The 23,059-nt window shown below is 36.5% G+C and overlaps 1 protein-coding gene across 1 annotated transcript in view; it reads right to left on the bottom strand.

Annotated features, from left to right (window-relative positions):
• The window catches only part of HTR2C (5-hydroxytryptamine receptor 2C), a 1,304,377-nt gene that overhangs the window by 329,270 nt on the left and 952,048 nt on the right, over positions 1-23,059 (bottom strand). Inside the window, exon 3 of the mRNA XM_044057465.1 lies at positions 20,393-20,593. Within this exon, the coding sequence (XP_043913400.1) occupies positions 20,393-20,593 (201 nt within the window). The remainder of the gene's footprint in view (positions 1-20,392; positions 20,594-23,059) is intronic.

Here is a 23,059-nt window from a genome sequence, read left to right on the forward strand (position 1 = left end):
TTTTTACCTAATATGTGAAACACAGTGCTTAACACTATGATGGTGTTTGCGCTATGCTGACTAAATCAAGCTGTTCATTTTTTTTTGCTAATGTATCTGTAAAAACAGGTTTGATCTATGATGTGCTTTGACTGAGTCTGGGATTACTTTTTATGTTATATGGATTCTAACTTGATGGAGGTAAGAAACCATCAAAAAATCTTCAAAGGTTCAAGCTCAAGTACAACGTATGTACATTACCTAAACATTCTAACGCTGGAACCAGGCTGGTCAGTGAGCATATATTTGATTTATTATAATCTTTCACAAAACAGTAAAGCTCATTTTAAGTTGATCATGTGCTTGTCTTCAAATGAAGCCATTGAATTATCTTTACTCAACAAACGATTTCATAAATCATTTTTTCACGAATGTAAATTTTTGAACCCTGGAGAGGAGAAAACATTACTTCCCTGGATATAGCCTAGAAGTGATGTATGCAGAACTGTACTGACAGACAAGGTATGACCCTAATAAGTGGTATTCTGAACAAAACTGTCCCTATACAAAAACTTGCAATAAGAAATCAACTTTCCACTACCTCCAACATCATTACTTCACAATATATTTCTGATAAAAAATGAAAGGAAAAAAATATGAGGTTAAATCTTTTTTTTTTTTTTTTGCTGTTAGATAACTTACTAGATGAGTTTACTATAAAGATTTGTGTAAGCAAATTTAATTACCTTAATAAAGCAATATTAAATGTCATCCATAAAGTTAACCTGCAGCATTCAGATACAGATAAAGTTAAAGAGTTTCAGTACTTAGTAATGTGAACCATCAGGTGTTAATAAACCTAGCAATAACTAGAGAAGGCCAAGTGTGTCTCTTAGCAGAAACTTAAAATGTGAAGGTAGAGAAATACAGTAATACTTTAGGTGTCAGATGTGAAATTCAGACCGCAAAAAGTCACTTCACATGCAGTCACTGCGTTTTATATTCACACAGCTTGGCTGTTGATATAAACTAGATAATAAAGGCTAAAAGTCAACAGTCAGGATTTTTTTGATACCATATTCATCCATGCTTACCATCTCAGTAACCTACAAGAAAATTATGAAGCTCACAGCAGATAATTATTCGAAGATATACTTAAAATCACAATCCGAAACAGTACAAAAACCATCAAAAAAGGCAGAACAACACACAAATAAAAAGTATGAAGTGTTCAACAGTAGAATGTTTCTGGCCTCAGTGCAAGTTTGCTCCTTATAAACAAACAACAGCGTCTATTTATTAAAGGTGAAAGCAGCAAAATGTTGGAAGCTTCTGAAAAGTATATGACAGCTATATATATATATATATTTATTTATTTATATTTGTGTGTATATATAATATATATATATATATATATATATATTTATTTATATTTGTGTGTATATATATATATATATATATATTTATTTATATTTGTGTGTATATATATATATATATATATATATATATATATATATATATATATTTATTTATATTTGTGTGTGTATATATATATATATATATATATATATATATATATATATATATATATTTATTTATATTTGTGTGTATATATATATATATATATATATATATATTTATATATATTTATTTATTTTTGTGTGTGTGTGTATATATATATATATATATATATATATATATATATATATATATATATTTATATTTGTGTGTATATATATATATATATATATATATATATATTTATATTTGTGTGTGTATATATATATATATATATACATATATATATATTTATTTATATTTGTGTGTCTATATATATATATATATATATATGTATGTATATTTGTGTGTGTATATATATATATATATATATATATATATATATATATATATGTATTTATATTTGTGTATATATATATATATATATATATATATATATATATATATATGTATTTATATTTATGTGTATATATATATATATATATATATATATATGTATTTATATTTATGTGTATATATATATATATATATATATATATATATATATATTTATTTATATTTGTGTGTATATATATATATATATATATATATATATATATATTTATATATATCTATATATATATATATATATATATTTATTTATATGTGTATATATATGTATATATATATATATATATATATATATTTATTTATATTTGTGTGTATATATATATATATATATATATATATATATTTATTTATATTTGTGTATATATATATATATATATATATTTATATATATATATATATATATATATATATATATATATATATTTATTTATATTTGTGTGTATATATATATATATATATATATATATATATATATATATTTATTTATTTATATTTGTGTGTGTATATATATATATATATATATATATATATATATATATTTATTTATATTTGTGTGTATATATATATATATATATATATATATATATATTTTTTTCACTTTATATCCTCGAAATACTGAAATATCGAAATTCAGTATTTCGAGGCTATAAAGTTGAAACCTGAAAACAACGAAACCTCAGAAGAGTGAAATTCAAAATCTCGCACATCGGAGATTTTGAATTAGTGCTTCTACTCCACACACACTCACCTTCCTCCCCCACACACAAACACAAGCTCTCTACTACATAAAAGCAGGGGGGCAAGCCCTCCTGCACCCCCCGACTTAAATATTCTAACTCCGAGGTCACACTTCATACAAACACACACAAAACACCACCACACAAGCTACATTCTCCCTGTACACACACATCACAGCAACAAAACACACTAACACACACCACAGACCCAACCCAAAATCCTTAACAAATAAACACTTACCTGAATCCACAACCACAGTGAAACACAGGAAGAGCTAATTCAAAATCTCTGGTGTGCGAGGTTTTGAATTTTGCGCTTCTAAAGTTTCGTTGTTTCAGGATTCCACTTTATGGGCTCGAAATACTGAATTTTTGATATTTCAGTATTTAGATCTTATATATATATATATATATATATATATATATATAAAATACACACACACACAAGTTTATATCAGAAAATCAACTTTTCAAAAATTCAAACTCCATATGATTGAGACCACATGACTAACTTTCCAAAAAGTCAAAAGGTACAAAAATTAAAGCAAAACAAAACAAAACTAAATCTTTATTTTTTCAGAGTGGGGGTCAAACCTCACCCCTACAAAGTTTATAAACAACTCCGAGATTGTACAGCAGTGGGAAAAAAAGCAAATTCTAGCAACAACACTGTATCATGAACTCAGTACAAACACTTCAACTTTTAGAAAGTTAGTCACATGGTCTCGACCATATGGAGTCTGACTTTATAAAAAGTCAATCTCCTGGTATAAACCAATAGGGAACAAGTGGAGGAGACCCTGGAGAGATGGAGATATGCTCTAGAGAGAAGAGGAATGAAGGTCAACAGGACTAAGACAGAATATATGTGTGTGAATGAGAGAGAGAATAGAGGAATGGTGAGGATGCAGGGAGTAGAGGTGGCGAAGGTGGATGAGTTTAAATACTTGGGATCAACAGTTCAGAGTAATGGTGAGTGTGGAAGAGAGGTGAAGAAGAGAGTACAGGCAGGATGGAGTGGGTGGAGAAGAGTTTCAGGAGTGATTTGTGACAGACGAGTACCAGTAAGATCAATCTTTATCAATCTTGATAAAGGCTTTGTGTTATATACAAGCCGAAACCGGTCTGTTTGATACACTTTAAATATTTTATTTTCCCTACGGTTTGCTGGTCATATATTTGGTCTGGAATAACTGCACCAGAATTTGTAAAACAATATTCCCCTTGCATGCATAATGTAATACATATCAAAAACTGAAACTGGAATTTTGATTTCTTTTTGTATTTTACTTACTTGGATCAGCAGTTAGAAGAACTGCGACACATTTTGCACTTTGGTTCACAGTTTTTAAGATGGGCACACACACACACACACACACACACACACACACACACACACACACACACGGATACAAAGTGATACTGTAGAAGCTGAGTAGCTGAAATGACACAAAAGGATCTTGCCACATTTACATTTTAACAGAAATGTCAGCTTTAGTAATATGAGCATGCTATCCTGAAAATGGGTTTAACTTCTTTTCAATACAACAGACAGGCACACAGGCATGGCTGTTCTTAGAAGATCACTTACTTGAGCCACTGAAAGTCTACATGTGTCATAAGACTAAAATTCAATGTTTCTAGTGCCTGAAAGTATATTGCATGAACCGCTGATTATCAGAGCTAAATAACTAAGAAGCAGAGTCCAAAGGTAGTGTTAGTGAAAAACGCATGGCCCTCAATGTACACTGGGCAGGCACTGGTTGATTCCTTCCATATATTTTGTAAAAGAACAGAAGTTAGAGATGCATTTGAATGAAATGATACTGATTTTTTTCAGTTGTGAGGCTCTTTCTTCCCTTGAGATGTTCTGTCAATACAAAAACCCCTGTAGCTAATGCTGCATCCCTACCACATGCCGCAACCATATATTCTGGTGCTGTTGATTCAATGGCTTGTTGAATAAACAAACTTTTTGATATACGATATACAGTGTAATTTGGAATACCTGGAGTATGACTGTGAAATTTTCTGGAAATATGAAAAAAAATGAGTTCAACTTACTTTATAAGTTGCATACAATTTAGAAATGTTTATTTCCTTCCATAACAATAGATTAGTCAAGTCTCACTCAACCCACACATATTCCATTTAGGAAGCAAGTGTTGTATAGTTATTATTAACATTTCAGAGGGGATTTATTTTAGTGCTTCTCTATGCTTACATCAGGCACATCGTTTATATGCAGCATCAAATATTAGAGGCCACTAAGAATACATTTATTTTCATGGTAGCTTAGAAACATTGTGAATTGTGTAATGTTTCAAGCAAAAAGTATTGTTTTATAAGAAGTATCAGTCCATGGGACATGTTTATACATCTATGCTGTCATTTAGTGACCACAGCAGCTGAAAAATATAGTTTTCTGTAATGCTTTCATTTTTTCTAGCTCTAATTCATTATAAGATGCTCAGCCTAATTATCCTGTGTCAAAGTATAGAATATTTAAGACACATATATTTCCATGCTCCACTTTGTCATTTTCTGTTGCGAATATCATCACTTGTAAATCCAGACAGCTTGCTGCAGGTACCAACATATCAGACAAAAGAAAATACTAGACTTTAGTATTGAAAGTAGATGAAAACACAAAGTAATGATGTTAACAATAGCTGTCGCAGATGAAAGCAAAACTTAATGATGTTAGATGTGTTTATCATCTTGGAAGTGATGTTCATAAAATTAGCAGTGACCATTTAGTTTATCACACTTCAAGCTGTATTATATTTATTTATTTATTTATTCATAAGCCTGGCACCTTTCAAAAGGGAAAGAACACTGACCAGGGTATTTCCATGGTGCAATCAAGGGGCATTGAGAGGAAATGAAAAGCAGAAGGAATATAAAACTAGATCTAGGACTTGGGACATGCTGAGGTATAGGTTCATAGGTAGTTGCTAGGCTTGCAGCCTAGGAGACTAGTCCAATTTCCCCAAAGCACTCTTTGGGTACATGAGGTTTGGAACAGACCATTTTGTCCAGGGACATCTTCAAGAAGGTGGGGGGTTAGTTAGAGTAGTAGGATTTGGGAGGATGGGTTTAAATACGAATGGATGAGGTTTGGGAGGAAGTGAGGTAGGAGTAGGCAGGGGCTTAAAGGATGTTAGGCATGTGTAACTACAATAGAAGTCACATTTTGGCGTGAACTTGCTATACTGCAAGTTTATGTCCAAGACGACCTATAGGTAATCCAGGGGACAGGTAGGCCTGGGGATAGTAGGAGTGCATGGGAGAGAGGTGTCATGATTGTCTATATTAATCATGTTCTTGCTTTTCTGGGTGCTGCTTAAGTTTAATAAGTGAGATATGGTAAAGCCTGGTGGTGAGGTGAGGTAGTGGTAGTCTTAGTAGGATTCCCTTATCTTACTTTAGTTAGTTCTGTGAGTAACGGCTTTTATGGATTTGTCTGTCCCACTGGTGGACTGGGTAGTGTAGTGCTTTGTTGTTCAGTTAGAAGTAATGTTGGTGGGGCAGTCACTTTGCCGGCCTTTTTTTTTTAATGGTCTGTTGTCCGGTAGCATTGGTGTTAGTGTTGTAGGATGGTTTCAGCAGTCAGGGAGGTGGACAGAACTGCAAGCCTTTTGTTTTTCCCCTGTGGGTGTTAAGCTGCATTAGTAGTCCATTTAAACTAAGGTGTTTATGTGTAACATGTTCTGACTTGGGTCATTGTGGGTGTATGGGGGTTGGAAGTGGCCGTTCTGGGTAGTTTGCAGGCTCAGAAGTGACAGTGAGCAATGGATCATTGCAGCTGGACCTGTTTGGCAGTCGAGTTTGTCCAGATCTTCACAGAATACCCAGATATAGGTTTGGGCTGGCCTCCTGACATATGTAGTTTCTGGTGGGGATAGTCATGGCAGTGAGGTAGGTTCGAATTCACCTTGCCTGTCCTTAAATAAAAAAAAAAGAATTTGAACAGTGCTTCAGCTGAAAAGCTTTTATTTTGGCATCTTTCCTCTGGGGTAACTCTCTGACGAGACTGAGCGATTTTGCGAGCTATAGGGAGCTCTGAGTGAAGGTTGTTCACCACGTATGCATGTCTTAACTATATGGATTTTTTTGGCATTTCATTATTTGACCCTGTGGATTTATTGTACCTCAGTAGGCTATATTTTGTACAAGTTACGCAGTATATACAGAACATGTTTTTTTCCCCCTCCAATTGGAGACATGGCTTGGCTTGTGTATGGTTGACACGGAGCACTGTGGAGGCATTTTTGTAATTCTGATGGGCAGGTTGCTACATTGCTGTCAAGGGTGTGGTGCACGGTAAGAAAGATTTTCATATTTTGGCTGTTTCTCATAAGGTTCAGCATGTTCTAGTAAATCGCCGGGAAGATTTGAATTGCCTTAACTTATTTGATTGCTCGGTGCTGGGTTGATGGTGGAGCTGGTGAACATGGTGGGTTGTTGCTGTTTGATGGTGTATTTCGATAGGTTGTTGGGGTTGTTAACATGGAGATCTGGGGTTTGGCCTATACATGCAGAGTAATTTTCTTGCTGGTGTCACAAACGAGCCCCAAATGGTTTCATTGGCTGTAAGTTAGGTAGCTGAACTGTACCCTCCATGCATGCATGGTACAGGAGCACAGGCATGCCGTGCATCTTATCCTAAAAGGGAAAGTATCTTATTTATTTGTTTTAAACATGCAGTGGGGATGCGAGCTTGCAGTCTGGGAGGAGTGGACAGTATGTTGGGGAGTCGTGGCGGAGCTGCTTGAACTGATGAGCTGGTTGTTGAGAGAGGTGGCTTCCTTGGGGGACATTGCTGTTTGCTGGTCCTGTTGTTCATGGTCTTCCGTCGAGGTTGTTTCGGGGCTGGTAGTGATAGCAGCTCCTGCCTCTGGGGGTTAGGAGAGCCCAAAGTGTTTTGTTCAAGGCATTTGGGGGCTGTGAGGTAAGAGCCAGTTTTGGCTTATGGACCTCGTGGTATTGTTTTTTTCCATATGCTCATGCAGAGGAGTAAAAGGAAAGGAAAAAGAAATAAAAAATGTGTTTAACTTTTGTTTACTGTAAATGAGGGATATCCTGGGACCTCTGGAAGATGTTTTAATGCAGGCTTCATATTCCTAATCATGAAAACCGGGTAGTCTGGCAAATCATTGGGGGCTGAGGTCAGGAAGTGATGGCATACATTTTGGTTTCGGACTTCATGTTCCCTGCAGTTATTTTACAACCTACAGAGGTATGGAAACTGCATAAAATTTGATGTTGCGAGTATTTGATGTTTTGATGTCACATCATGAGTTTCAGCAAATGTAATGATTGTTAGGGAAAACTTGTTGAATTAATTCATTTTCCATGTATCTATATAATTAGATGAACGGCCTAAGATGGCTTATTGCTGGCCAGTCTTAATTTTTAATGTTTACCAGGTTTGATTTGCTGAACAGTCCTCTTAAAGGCTTTCTTTCAGCACTCTTTTGTGCACCCTCTTACTAAGCTTTTACTTTCAACTTTAAGCTTATAGTGGACAAAGGACAAGAGATGGGGGCATAGTTTGAATGATGCCCTCGTAGACTTGGAGGTTGCTGGAGTAACAGGGTGTGTTTTGGCATGCATTTTCTGGGGGATGTGAGGATTGGAACTCAAATGTTTCTCATTATTTGGTGACTTCGGTCCTCAGATTATCCCAGTGATTTGCCAGAAGGCCACACATTTTGTGAGGAACACATCAAAATATGAGCCAAAGATCTGGACATTACTGCAGGTGGGGATCTGCAAGTTGCCGGAGTGATGGGCATGAGCAATGGTACAAATGAGAAACCTTTGGGATTGTTGCAGCTTGTATTAATTCAGTAAGAGATCCTTGTTAGAAGTAAAACCAGCAAATTTTAACCATCTTATGACCTTCCTAGCTGGAGTTGTTCGTAAACCGTTAGTATGGGTTACTCATTTTTCCTATTTGTTCCACAATTCAAATGCTAGTGTTCTTCATTTTGGAAATGGAAGGCTGAGAGCTAGGCACTGGGCAGTGAGGTACATTTGAGTTTTGGACTTTGAATCTTTCAAGGGGGGGGGGGTACGTTAGAGCAAATCCTGTTGTGTTGGCAATTCATAAGCCATAACAGTAGTGCTTGGTATGTTTGGTGGAAAGGGAGGTTTCATTGTGGATGTGGTTTTAGGTGAGGCCATTATCAGTTGGGCAAAGCACTTTTTCTTTCATAGTATTTTCTTGCCTGGACCCCTGTCTAGCCAGGTGACTGATGTAATCCCAGGATGAATTTCCTATCTGCCATTCAATCATCAAGATTCCTTTAAAGAGGGCCAAAGAGGCACTCTGCTTGACATGTATGGGCAGTCTATTCCAGAGTCTGGGGAGTCTCTGGTTCAGGAACCTATCCCTCCAGCATGTTTTGTTCATGGTGATGACAAGGTTTAGATCCTGGAGCATGTGGCTCTGAGGGATTGGGATTTCTTTAAGTGTAGCATGTTCAACAGCTTTGGTGGTCTGGAATTGCAAAGTTTCCCGGCTTGTGGTTAGGGATAGATCCTTTCAGATTGGGGTTTACTTTTTATTATATTCCACTGGTAGTTAAATTTATCTTGGGTATTTGATAGGTCATAGGAAGCATTGATTCAGTTATGGCTGCTTTGTCATAGATGGGAGTGTCAGTGGTACATTCCTTCCCGAGGTGGCAGGATAGGTTGTCCTTGAAGATGTTTTGGAATGTGTTATGTATTTTGGATGTTTTACATGTCTTTTTCTTTCTTGCAGATGGGGTCTTGGAATGCTTTGGCTGTAGTTTAGGAATAGGTGGGTATAAGGTGGAGCCTTCTCGTTCCTATTAGAGGGTTTAATTTTTTCCTTTTATTTGTAGATGCTTGTGTGCTGAGTTCCAGTGGTGAGATACAGTAAGTTCACAGATGATCATGCTTTGGTGTCGATTACGCATTGGGGTCATTGGGTGAGTAATCAGAAATGGATAGGTGTAAAGGCAAGCACAGTGATCCGGAAGAAGAAGAAGAAGAAACTCGTGACTGATGATGAAGCATAACCAATTTTTTGTTTACTCTGGAACAAGTATTAATGTTTTATGACCTCGTTTGGTTTGTGATACAAGATAATGTACAATGCATGGTAGAATTAAGCGCTCTATTATTTAAGCATCATGGGATGCAATGGTGCAGCGGTTTGTGTTATTTCACAGCTAGAGGTTCTCCAGTTCGATTCTCGGCTGGGGGCCAATTGTGAGGGCTTTGCGTGCCCTCCTTGCATTCGTGTGGGTTTCGCCGGGTACTCCTGGGTTTTCCTTCCATGCTGTTAAGTAGCTAGTTACTTAATATTGGATATATATTTGTATGGGAAGACATATAGACCACATACTTTAGATGGTCATCATAGTGAGAATGGTTTTGCTGCATGTTTAAATTTGGATGCATGTTTAAATTAAGTCCCGATCACTTGGGTGGGCACATTGAGGTCACAGATGGAGTGTTGAATGAGTAACAGTCAATGCCCTGATGGAAATGGACTTGACAGGTAATGGTTTTTGTTTTGTGGATGTTTTGAGTGCTGGAGAGGCTATAGGGTAGTAGGTAATGTTATTCAATGGTCATTAAGGCACATTACAGTTGGGGCAGAAGTGATTTCTTACAGATATAGGACATATTTATTTTGGCCAGTTTGAGTGGGTTACTTTGGTAAGGTTAATAGTTGATGTAGTTTATCAGTTTTGTTGTTTGTGGCTTAATTCTTCTGATACGCCCTTGCGGCAGATGGATAGGGTGGGTTATAGGGATTTGTATTTTGATTATATGTTTATAGGTGTGTGGGTGGGGGTGTATTTGTGATGGCTGTGGTTAGTCGTTACGGAAAGATGAGGGCCAGCAAGGGCAAGGATGGTTCTTAGGTGCTACTCTCGTACTGGATAGTTGGACGGATGACAGGTAGGTTCGTGATCTATGATAAGGCTGCTGTTAAGGTTAGTTGGCGATTGCCCTTGTCTGGTTTTAGGGGGCACTGGTTTAACATCAGGGAGGGATTAAGGGTTTTCTTTCAGTCTTTGGCCTGTTTGTCACTTTGGCTATGTATGTGATAAGGTTTATAAGCTGGAGGGTTGAGTCAGTGGCTTGTGTGATGGAGGATGATTGAGGGGACATGGAGTATTTATTTTACTTCTGGTGTTTGTCTTAGCTGGTGTAGGAGGTTCATTGGGGTTGTTGGGGGATTATGGTTTGTTTCCAGTTGCCAATATGGAACTTACAGGGCCATGGTGTTTGAACAATGCCATGATGGTTGTTTAGTTGGTTTAATGTCTGGATTGATACTGCACCTGCGTTCAAGATATCTAATTGGTATGATGGCATGAAATTGGATTTAATAATGGAATAGTATGGCTTGTTTTGTTAAGTTGCTAGAATGCCATGATGACTGCTGAGCTGTTTTATTGCTTGTAAGAGATAGTGTGATGGTGGGATTGCTAGACAATGGGAATTTAATTATACTATTTTGGTTGGTAGTGATGGGGGAGTTATTAGAATTGTTATTGCTCTGGCATTAAGAAGCGCTCATTTAGTTATTACTGGACTGGGTGGTAAATGGGGTTGCAATGTGGCATGATGGCATGTAGTTGACTCTGCATAGTTTTTATAATGCCCTTGAAGTCATTGCAGAGCTGTCAATGGTCATGAAATGAGGATTATTTAGCTCATGTGCAGTGCAATGCTAGGTTATCTTAGCATAGGTAAAGGGTCACTGTTTTGTTTTCAGTTGTTTTGGTAACTGTTTATTTTGTTATGTGATAGGGTTTTAGGAGTTAACTCTTCCCACCTTGGTTAGTGAGGAAGGGGTACACTGAATGATGTTTGGCTGGATGCCGTAAGGGTTTTTAGTTTGTTGGAAGTGTGCCACAGAGAGGGTGAACAGCCTAGCTTGCCCTCTTCTGTTCTCCTCTGGTGCTGGATGGTCAATTCAATAAGTTTGAAAAGGAAAGTGAGCCGTTACACAGCTTGAGTACATAAGTAAGCGGAGGAAGCTGCTTATTTGGTTGATGGTATAATGCAATAAATGGTAATGAAAGTGAGCAGGTACGCTGCTTCATAAGTAATTGAGTGGAGGTATGGACGCTGCTTACTGATCAGGATGAGCAGGTTTACACTGTCCTGTCCTAAGATAATTTTACATGGATGGCATTTCACCTGTATCATGTTTGGTTGAAATGAATGAATGAATATTGATTAACATTTATGTTTATGGAAATTTAATAAAGGTAATCAAATGTCATTTGGTGTAATGTGTTTCTTGAAAGGGAACCTGGACAAATAACTTTCTTAAGGTTACACAGTAAGTAAATGGAGGATGGGTGAATCAAACCCTGAAGCATAGGAAGCAGCTTGTGAATAGCTCATAGACTTAATCCTTTGTGCTAATTGCAGGATACTGGAACACAGAGGTGATGTAATACCTTTCACTGAAAGAACACAGGTTCACTACAAACTGTGTTCAGTACTACTACCCTGCAGACATCTGTCAGAGCATTAGACTGACACATTTACATATTTTCCTTTCTCTTTCTCTCTCTCTCTCTCTTTTTCAGTTAGCTAAATCATAACCTGTATGCTAAGATGAACTAGGGTGGAGAGAATATTCTTGGCAGGTAAAATTAAATGCTTGCCACCCACAAGAACTTAATAACAGGGAAAACTTTGTTGATTTTTTAAAAAAGAAAAAGTTAAAGCATTAGTATTTTTATAAATGTGCTTTAAGTTACATCATGTGATTTATTCGTGTCATGTGATTTTTTTGTCATGTACTTTTTGTCATGTGACTTTTTCTGTGTTTTAAAAGTTGGGTCAAAGAAATGTATTTCAGTTTGAAAAAGTCTTATGCAGATGAAAGCGCTTACTGGTTTCTTTATTAAAGTGGTTTGGTTTGCTTGTTTCTACGCCTTTTATTTTATTTACAGTTTATTAGTACATTTTTTTTACCTTTGCAATACTCTTCTTGGCTAAGCTCAGACACAGTTCTTGGCTGTAATCTGGTCATGACTCTCTGTGGGGAATTCCTAACTGTTTGGTAAATTTTATTTAGTTTTGTGAAGAAAATATGTAGTGCTTATGCATTACTTTGTTGTGAGGGCCTAGGACTAGAGTATGTGAGCTTGTCACTAAAACATTTTACTTCAGTAACTGTAACTGCGGTGGTGGTGTTGCGGTAGCGTTGTCGCCTCACAGTATGATGTTGTCCTGTTTGATTCTCAGCTAAAGCGTCTTCTGTGCTGAGACATGCGTGAATGGGCGTACCTTCGTTGAAGGTTGTGCGTCAGAGCTGGCAACTCGGTACGTAAAAATCTACTGCCAGTCATTAGCGGACTGGAGTTCCGCTGTGGCGACCCCTAACTGGGAAAAGCCGAAAGATACAACAAAGATACAAGAACTGCATTTAATAATAAGACATCATAGATTCTTCTTGGCTGTGCTCTCTGCCTGTGAGACTCCTTTTGTGGTTAGGTTATGGACCAGGGGCCCACTAAAGATATTGATCCTTCTGGGAGCTGCAAGAAGTAAAAAGTTGTCTGGGAGACTTTGGTCTTTAATCCATCTTCCTGCTTGCCTCAGCCACTGATGGGTGACTGCTGTGGCCATCAGTTGTTCCTCAGACTGCTAACCTTATGTTGATCTCCGTAGTGTTCTTCCTTAAGATGCCACTACAGACTGGTTGTCAGGCATGACCTGGCTGTACAGTTGCCTTTGCTAAGGAAGGAAGAACCACCCTTGCAGGCTTGATGGAAGGTTCTAAGGGATACTCTTTCAGTATACCACACTAGGAAGTATTTTCCCTGGGTTAGGGACCATCTGTTGAGTTTGTCCTTTTCTTGGGGGATAGGGGGTCTACTAAGAAGAAAAAAAACATAAGTCTAGACATGTAGCAGACAACTGGCTGGATTTGGCAAAAAAAAATTTAAAAGCATTTCAGTCTTTAAGTGATGATGTTTCTCCTCGGTAGAAGAAGAAAATAATGTCTTCCCTCTCAGATTCTGATTCTCAGTCTGAGGGATAAGATTTTGACTGGATTTCTCTCTTTTATATACTTTCAGTACAGCATGGAGATTCTAACCTTCAAGAGATCTTTTCCTCTGATTCCCCTGTTGAAGAATGTTATTTTTCTAATACAATTGCCAAAATTACTTTTCTTTCGAATGGGAAAAAAAGATATCTCTAAATCTCAGCAAAGATACTACTATTTATTACTGGTAGAGTCTCCTCAACCTGCACCTGCTCTTCCTGTTTTACAGCCTTAGAGGACTTCTTATTGACAGATGACACTCTTTTTCACAGTCAGACATCTAATCCTAAAACATCAGATACGTTGTATAAGGTACCCCAGATCTATAAGTTTCTTTTTTTTTCTAATGCTAAGGCAAATCTTTCTGTAATTTCCTTTCAAAGTCAGCTTTTACTATGTTTCTTTCAGCAGCCAGCCTTACCTCTTTTGACAAATTGGAAAAGGTTTAGGATAGGTCTGGTAAAAAAAAAAGTTTATTCTTTTTCCTCCGTGGACTTCAGAATTGTTAACTGGCAGGTACATGTCATTATTTTTGCTGGCTTCTTATGGTAACTTAAGGAATTTAATTTCTGAACTATCACCCTCCTTTAGATACTAAAGCTTCTATGTTTTCTGTGGTATCTCGTATGTCTGTGAAAATCGTTATCAAAGAGGTTATCCAAAAACAATAGTCACAGATATTAGAACTAAAGTTACAATTTAGAGAAGCACAAGAAACAGAAAAGAAGGTAGCGTAAATAAAAATTAAAACAAAGTGAGAATGCCTACTGTGAATACTTTGGATTCAGGGAGAATAAAATAAATAATAACAAATAATTGGAAATTGTTTGGGGGACAAACTGAGTTACTAGAAACTAAAGGGAATAATCCTCTCTTTACTCAAAAAAGAGGGAAAAGTTTCAAAAACTTTTTTTCAGAGTAAGTTGAATATACCTAAAGGCAGGTCAGACAGAAATGGAATGGTTAAGTGTTACAACTATAACATGTGTAACTATTTTTTCACGGAAAAAACAGAATGTACTCTAAATAATGTTAAAATAACTGTCAATGGGGTCTTCTCATGCAAATCTAAGTATATAATTTATGTCACTGTTTGCTTAGAATGTAAATCTTTTTATGTAGGAAGAACCACAAGAGAATTGTACAAAAAAGAATATATGAACATAAATATGCAGTTTCTGTTGGGGAAGAAAGGAATGCCCTGGGGAAGCATGACAAACATGGTTCATGCAAAGTTAACTTTAAATTCCTTGCAGTGAACAGTTTAAAAAATGTAGAAAATTAATTTAATCCAGACGACGATTTGGGGTGGCTGGAATATAGTTGGCAGATTAGACTCTATGCTTGCTACCCCCCTGGTCTGAACAATAGAAATTTTATTATGTATCTTAAATGTAAAGGGTTAAAACACTAAGTATGTGGTCATGTGACTTTTAAAGTATTGTGTTTTTGAATGTTAACTTCCAGTCCGAAGAAGTCTTATTATAGATGAAAGCATTTACTAGAATTATTTATTGTGAAATTGTCCTTGGATTTTATTAAAGCAACTTGATTTCCTTTGGTTGTGTTTTTTGGTAGCTTGTATCTCTCACGTAATTAAGCATTTTTTTTAATGTGCTTATGACACGCTGACACTGCTCCCAGAGCTGCTGCTACTGGCATATACTTGAAAAGATTTGCTTTGGTTGCTTCTTAAAATTTAGCATAGTATGTTAAAACTGAAATTTTAAATGCTACCCTAGAAAAGAAGAGTTATTTTGTCATTACTCTGTAGAGTTTTTCAAGGGCTTTGATGAAAGGGGGAAGTTAATTCAGGAGGTTACTCAGACATTTCAACTCTCTTTTCCAAAATATAACAGAAACTTTTCTTTTGGTTCAGGGTTTTCCTTCAAGTAGCAGAACAAACTGTTCTAAAAAGGCTCACGCAAACAAAATTTCAAAAAACAGTGACAGGGAGGACCAAAGAAGAAAGAAGAACCTATCCAGAACCAAAAACAACCTAAAAATCAGATTGACGATGTATACCCACTCAGGATTATCCCCTACTCCACCCTGGGAATGCAATAAATCTATTCAAGAGTTTAGGTCTTCACTCCCCTCTATGGCACCAGATAACTTCAGACAGTTGGGTTTTTAAAATAATTGTAAAGAGTTGTAACTGGCAATCAGAATCCCATCCTCATTTTCAGCAGATCCCCCAACATACTCACTCCAGTCAAACTGGCTGTTGCCTCCTATTCTAAACTACTATTCCCCAAAGCAAACATGGAAAAGATTTTATTTAAGAATTTTTTGGTGCAAAAAAAAAAAAAAAAACAAGGACTTGGAGACGTGTCCTATACCTTTTTTTTCTAAACCTTCATATCTTAATTGCAAGATTCAGAATGCTTTTTCTGTAGTCTCTGTTACCCTCGTTCTTGCTTTCAATATTCTAGTAACACTAAATTTAAAAGACACTTACCATCACATTCTAATCAACAGCAATTTGAGGCTGAAAGGTAAGGAAAATCTGCTCCAGGACTCATTGCAAACAGACCTGAAAGACATGGGTATTTTCATTCACATGGATTGAATTTTCCAATATACTTTTCCACCCTTTCCTTTGACAACCAGAGTTCTTCGAAAGATTAATAAGGATTCCTCAAAGATAATTGTGGTGATCCCCTTTTGGCCCAGGCAATGGTTGTTTTACAGTCTATTAAAAATGGCCAAGGGCAATTACTACAAACTTCCTCAAGGAATGGACTTACTCACACAGGAAAAGGTAAATGTGATACACTTCAGCCTTCAAACTTCTTCATTGGACTGCCTGGATGATATAATTCTAATATATTTTTTTTTTCCTGAAGATGTACAGCAGGTATTAAAGGCAAACAAATCTGCTACTAGAAACACATATACAATAAGTGGAGAAGAGTTTCTAGTTGGTGCCAGTCCAAGATCTGGGATCAGACTCTTGGGCATCTTCAGTATTTGTGTGAGTTATTACTCTCTGGCTTCTCTTAGTCTTTTTTACAGATTCATATTTTGGACATATCTGCCTGTCTGTCCTTTCATCTTCCCTTTCTCCTCTACCTCTTGTAAAATAGTTTTTGAAGGGGGGTAACATTTGTACCCACCTAGAAGACATGTGGCTCCTTCTTGGGATCTTAATTGTGAATTATAAAAACTTAACCTGTTTTGTTTTAAATCTATTCAGAAGGCTGATTTTAAGTATTACTTATTGCTCTAACTTCTGTAAGATTACCTAAGTTACAAGTTCTTATGGTGTCACTTCTTTCTCTCTTTTTCACAAAGAGAGAACAAACGCTTCTTTATGCCTTTTAAAACAAAGCCAGCTTATTAACTTCCCTGTTTTCTTTCCAGAACCAAGAAATTGGGAAGGGAGAGAATTCTACACACACTGGATATCCAGAGGAAATTCAGATAATATATCGATAAAAAGACTTTAGAACTTCTGATTAATATTTTGAATCCTGTGAAGTTAAGAAAAAGGGACAACCTGTATATAAACAGACTATTTCCAACTGGTTGCCCATGACATTGCTTATTGTTACTCACACCATAACAAGACCCTTTTAGGCAAAGTTAGGGCCCATCCTTCTAGGCTGTGGATTTGTGGTAAGGGGTGGACTCTAGACATATATTAGTGGCAGCAACTTAGTCATCCATGCACACTTTTACCAAGCACTGCAAACTAGAGTACTTCTCTAGGTCTAGAAATGGCTTTGTTAGGACTTTTCTTCAAGGGACCCTGGACCACCTTCCTACTCCCTTACTCATTCAGCTCTGCTATTCATCCTACATTGATTAAGGCTACTGAAGCAGTGATCTAATAATGAATAAAGTACAGTTATATAGAGAAATGCATTATAACAGTAGGTGTTCAAATAGATCACTGTTGCAGTAACTGCTCCATCCCCCTATTTTTTTGCCAGGGTGTGGGACTTTTTGTTTGTATGTTCCTGTCTGACAGGGCTCTAGCCTTATATCTTCTAAAGTTTTGGAATCCTAGCCTCTGGCCTTATTCTGTAACCCTCACACTTACCAGTGGCTAGTGCATATGGAAGGAGACCTACATCTTTCAAAGTTGGCTGGCCGGTCTGATCCTAGGCAGGACATCCCATATTACATAAGGCTACTGAAGCAGCGGTCTTTTACAACACCTAACATTACGGAAAGTTTACTTAAACAACTTAATAACATGGTTCTTTTTTAGTTTCAGTGGCTAATCTAGTAATATAAAACTCTGAATTCAGACAGAAATGGGAGAAGTAACTGATAAGCAAGAACCTATGACCCATTTCTATGATAGTTCAGTGCAGGACTTATTTTATATGTGGATGGTGCGAACTCACAGCCCATGGCAGAAGTCACATTTTCTGCAAGCTTTTTTAAGACCACACCCCACTTATTTATTCTTATTATATTGAGATGTATTCATATATCTGTTTGTATTCTGTTGTTGTTTACAAACATTCATTAGGGCACTGGAGCAGATTGAAGAACTGTGTCATCTGCACCTAACAATATAATATGAATATATATCTTTTAATTGCATATCAAGTTATAAAGGTATACAAAATCCATGCATGCATTTCATTTTACTTTCAGAATGTACATAATTTTATTTACACAAAACCTATGTGCATCATCAACACATTAATCGACATCATATGCACATCATTAGTTCCAATTAGACACATTACTCGGAAGTCCTTTGTCAGCCCCAATTAAGCTGACTAGAAAAAAAGGAAAATACAAACACTGCATGCAATAAAAATAAACCCTAACCCCCAAAATAACAAGTCCCCAAGTCAACCGCTACAACATGAATCTCATCTTAGATTTTAAAAGAAATACAGGAACTAGATAAAAAATAAAATAAAAACAGAACTGCAAACAGCCACTAGGGAAATTACACTGCCAGCAAAATGGACCTAGTCCTAAATAAATTAAATAACACAAAACGGCATAAAAAACTAACTAATTTATCCTAACACAGTGTTCACTCTACTTCAAAATGTCACCTGGCCCCTGAAAATAATATATTAAAAGTCACCACAGAAAAGGATCTTTAAATCTCCAATCACATTTATAAAAAACTACACAATTAAGTAAAACTCTTTTCAAAACATAGATAACACAGTTTAATTTATGCATTCTTTTGAAATAGGTGGAAAACAATAATTCAAAGTAAACAAAAATGATTAGATAACGGTTAAACAGAGTATATGTATATCACATTTGCATAATATCTGAACTTTCTTGTACTATAAGATTAGGACACTTCATGTGCTGTAGTTCCACTATTCATCAAGGAACATTTTGCATAATTTTACAGTACAACATATTCAACTTGGCACACCCTGAATGCTCCCTACATACTGCATTAAAAAGAATCAGTCACACACACACACTCACACACACACACACACACACACACACACACACACACACACACACACACACACACACACACACATACACACACACACTTCCTTAATCTGAAACAGCAGGTGTTTTATTTTGTGTGGAAAGATCTCTCACTTTCTGACTCCAACTTTGTATAACAGAAGTCATGTCCCTGGTTTCCACAGCTTTCCACAGCCAATAAGCCTCTACTTATTGGTGGCAAGTGCAGTAGACCAGAACCCCCGATTCCCCACTTCTCAGCGATACATGCGCTCAGCACTGGTTGCCCACCACTAGTTTCTCCAGATGTCTCCTTTAGCTTCTAGTATTTGCATATTGAACCCGGGCCAGCTAAATTACAGCCAAGATTATATGTGCCATATTTTACATCATTTTCTATCAATCATCCACGGATTATACCATTTAACACATTGGTAATACATGCAACTAATTAAGCCTGTTAAGAGTGTGAGAAGAGGCAGAATCACGTGCTTTCCCCAGGTCCATACTTTTTTCCAAGACTCTTATGTCTTTTCTTTACTGTTAGGGAATGTCTTATCTGGGATTATCTGCTTCTGTTACATTTGTTTGCATTGCACCCACTATCTTATCGTAATTATTTGTAATGCATACCTAACTCTCCTCATAAGCTTGAAAATAAAATAACTGTGCTTTCTATCTGCAAACATGCAGAAGGCAGAGTGATTTAGAAATTACACTCTGTGCAAACTGAAGACGGCATTGTCCAGCCCTGAGTGAAACAATGTCATAAACATATGCCCATAATGATTATTATTATAATGTAGAATAAACACTATAAACAAATTAGACATCAACTTAACATCTGATGAAGTAATCCAACTGTAAAGGAAATGAATATGTTAATTTCTGGTTCTGTTTTGTAGACTAAATATGGAGGCTTGTTTAAAATATTAATCCTGTGTGAGCTGTCATTTGAGCAGCTCAAATTAATGGCTTAATGAACAAAATGCCTTGGTACAACATCAGTACCACATTGTTTTAGGATATGAAAACTCCATTTATTATGACATGAATAAGGTTACATAACTTATATAAAGATATGCATATTCAAAAAAAAAAAAACATGTTTGCTATAGAATGGTTACAGCATGTCTTCTTATTAAATCTACAGCTAACCATAATCTGCATTTCACTTACAGCTGTATTTAAATTATAAAGTTTTGGGTTTACTTTTTAACCTCTCATAAGCATCAGATGAGCAACAATACAACTCAATCCTTTATGCAGAGTAAGGCATAATATTTACCTATGGAAATTGTCCAAACGGCTGCAATCTTCATAATGGCCTTTGTGCGTGAATTGAAACGACTGTGTTCAATAGGATTACGAATTGCCACATAGCGATCAAGCGATATTGCACACAGATGCATGATGGATGCAGTTGAGAAAAGCACATCTAAGTAAATCCAGATGGGACACAGCTTACTGGGAAGGGGCCAAACATAGTCTGTAACACAAAACAGTAGAGAAATTAAAGAAGCGCATAATGACTTTTTAAGCCATGCGTGCACTTGGAGTAATTACAGTGACTCCCTATAGCACAAGCTCACATTATAACCATTACAAACAGCCATGTAGAAAAACCTGCGGTGGATACCTTGACTTCAGTTGCCATCTGTGTATTCCTTCTAATTAATCTGTGAAAAATGTCTTCACATGGTTTTATCTAACTAAAATATTCTATCTTCCTTGGCTAGAGCAAAGTTTTATTTTAATCACCAGCAGAATGTCTTTCTTTGATGATATTTTCTTAGTAATTGCGTTTATTTCACTAGCTATAACATTCAAAATTATAGTCTACATTTAAATCCACATAAAATTCTTAGAAATAGTATTGATGTTCAATCAGTAACATTACTGGACTGCCTTTAATTTCTTTATATCTATGCCATGTGTGCTGCTTGAACATTTTACAATTACTTATATCATGGCTTTCTCATGTATTCAAAATAAGTGTTGCAATATTTTTAATATAGATTTTCTTAATATATATTAGCATTCTGTGCAAGATTATAATTATTTTAAAATGCAATAAAAAAAAAAAAACATTTTTACAATAATCAGATTCTTATTTCTTGTTGTTTTGGAATAGGGTAACAACATTTTAAAAGAAAACCATACCTTCGCCATTAAATTGCATTTCACTGTTTAGATGTTCTGGTCTTAGATTCTTGGAAAAATGTTTTGCTTTGTTTGTCTAACCAAATTCTGACACGCAGTATGCACCATTAATTTCAATACATGGTCAGAAAGCTGAGAAACTGGGCTATATTTTACATATGCAAGTCACAGGTCCATATTAATACAGGTTAGTCAGGGCTTGGCAATCTGCCGGTCTGTAGACTAGAGTGGTCCTTCACCAGCCAGTATGCTGATCAAGTTAGATATACCCCAAGATACAATTCAGTATGGAGACTAAAAAAATGAAGCCTATTCAATGAGGCACAGAAAACATATTTCTCTGCATAAGAACAACAAGGAACACTGAAACCAAATTCCTATCATTCCTACCCCTTGAAGCTCGTCTGTAGTTTCCTGCTCTCTCTCACTTCCTCTCATCAGCTGTCTCACTCTTTATAGTCTCACAGAAAATAATAAATATTGCATATTGGTTTGTATGTCTTCCCTGCATTTGTGTGGGCTTTCTCTGGGTACTCCAGTTTCATCCCACAATACAAAGACATGCGTCTGGAGCGTTTCTCCCTGGGTATCCGCTGAAAATTGGCTTTGTTCCAAGTTGGACTTTCCCAGTAAACAAATGTCAAATAAATAAATAAAATAAATAAAAATAAAGAGTATTTTTGTTGATAACTGAAGTAACACATCATCATAGGGAGTCTGGCATTCAGAGCTCTGACTGTCAGACCTTCATGATCAGGGATTAGAGCGACATCCTGAAGAAAATGCAGGAGCAAGTTGGGAAGTTTGTGACAGTTCCCTGAAAGCCAGCCATCTGGAAATGGATCAGAATGCATTTTAGGTAGGTAGACATGCCGTTACACTTGGCTGTGATACTGTTAATGCTGTAGTCAGGAGTGATGCCCATGTAATATGACTGGCAGAGGATACAACCCCTGTCAGAGAATGTCAAAGTGCCAAGTCCTCAGTGCCAACTAGACAAGGCGCTACTCTTTTGACCCGGTACCCTAAGAAAAAAAATGAAGAAAAAAGAAAACAATGGAATCAGTGAAGCAACCCCAATTCTCAAATATGATAAGAATTACCTATCTGAAAGCTGGATATACAACTATTGCCAGGGCAAAGACTAACAGCTGAAGGGTAAAAATGGAGCTCCCAAATGAAGATATGTATGGGGGACCCTTTGACCTGAGGGCAAAACAAAGAGAAGCAAAGACTGCATCTTGCTCCTTTGCCTCCCATTAAAATATTCAGCTTAATCAACAACCCCCCTTTTCCATTTTATGACTGTGAGAAAGTGGCAGACTGGCTGGCCTTATCTGCAAATCCTAGCAATGGGTGATAGTGATATGCTTCTTATCTTTGTCAAATACAGGCTGCAAATCCTATCAAGATCAACATTTCAAAGAATTCAATCAATACCAGGAAAGCAAGGACACATTGCGCTGTCTACTTTGGAAGACTTACCTTAACAAGGAGCTGTACAGACAGTGCCAACATGGGAAGAAGGCACAGGATTCTAATCAAGACCATTCCTATGGTCAAGGAAGGAAAGATGGGTACTGGTGGCTCATATTGGATTTGCAAAAACTAAACAAGCTTCAGAAGGTTCCAAATTTCAGAATGATAACTGAACAAGCACTCCTAAACCTCCTGTATCCTCAAGCTCTGATGGTTACCCTTGATCTGAAGGATGACTGTGTATGCATTTCCATTTAGAAGGACAACAAGTGCTTTCTTAAATTTGAGGGGTGTGGGTGTGTGTAGGTAGGGG

The sequence above is a fragment of the Protopterus annectens genome, chromosome 15.part0 (assembly GCF_019279795.1).
Source record: "Protopterus annectens isolate FY-2018-M chromosome 15.part0, PAN1.0, whole genome shotgun sequence".
NCBI classification, from domain to species: Eukaryota; Metazoa; Chordata; order Ceratodontiformes; family Protopteridae; genus Protopterus; species Protopterus annectens.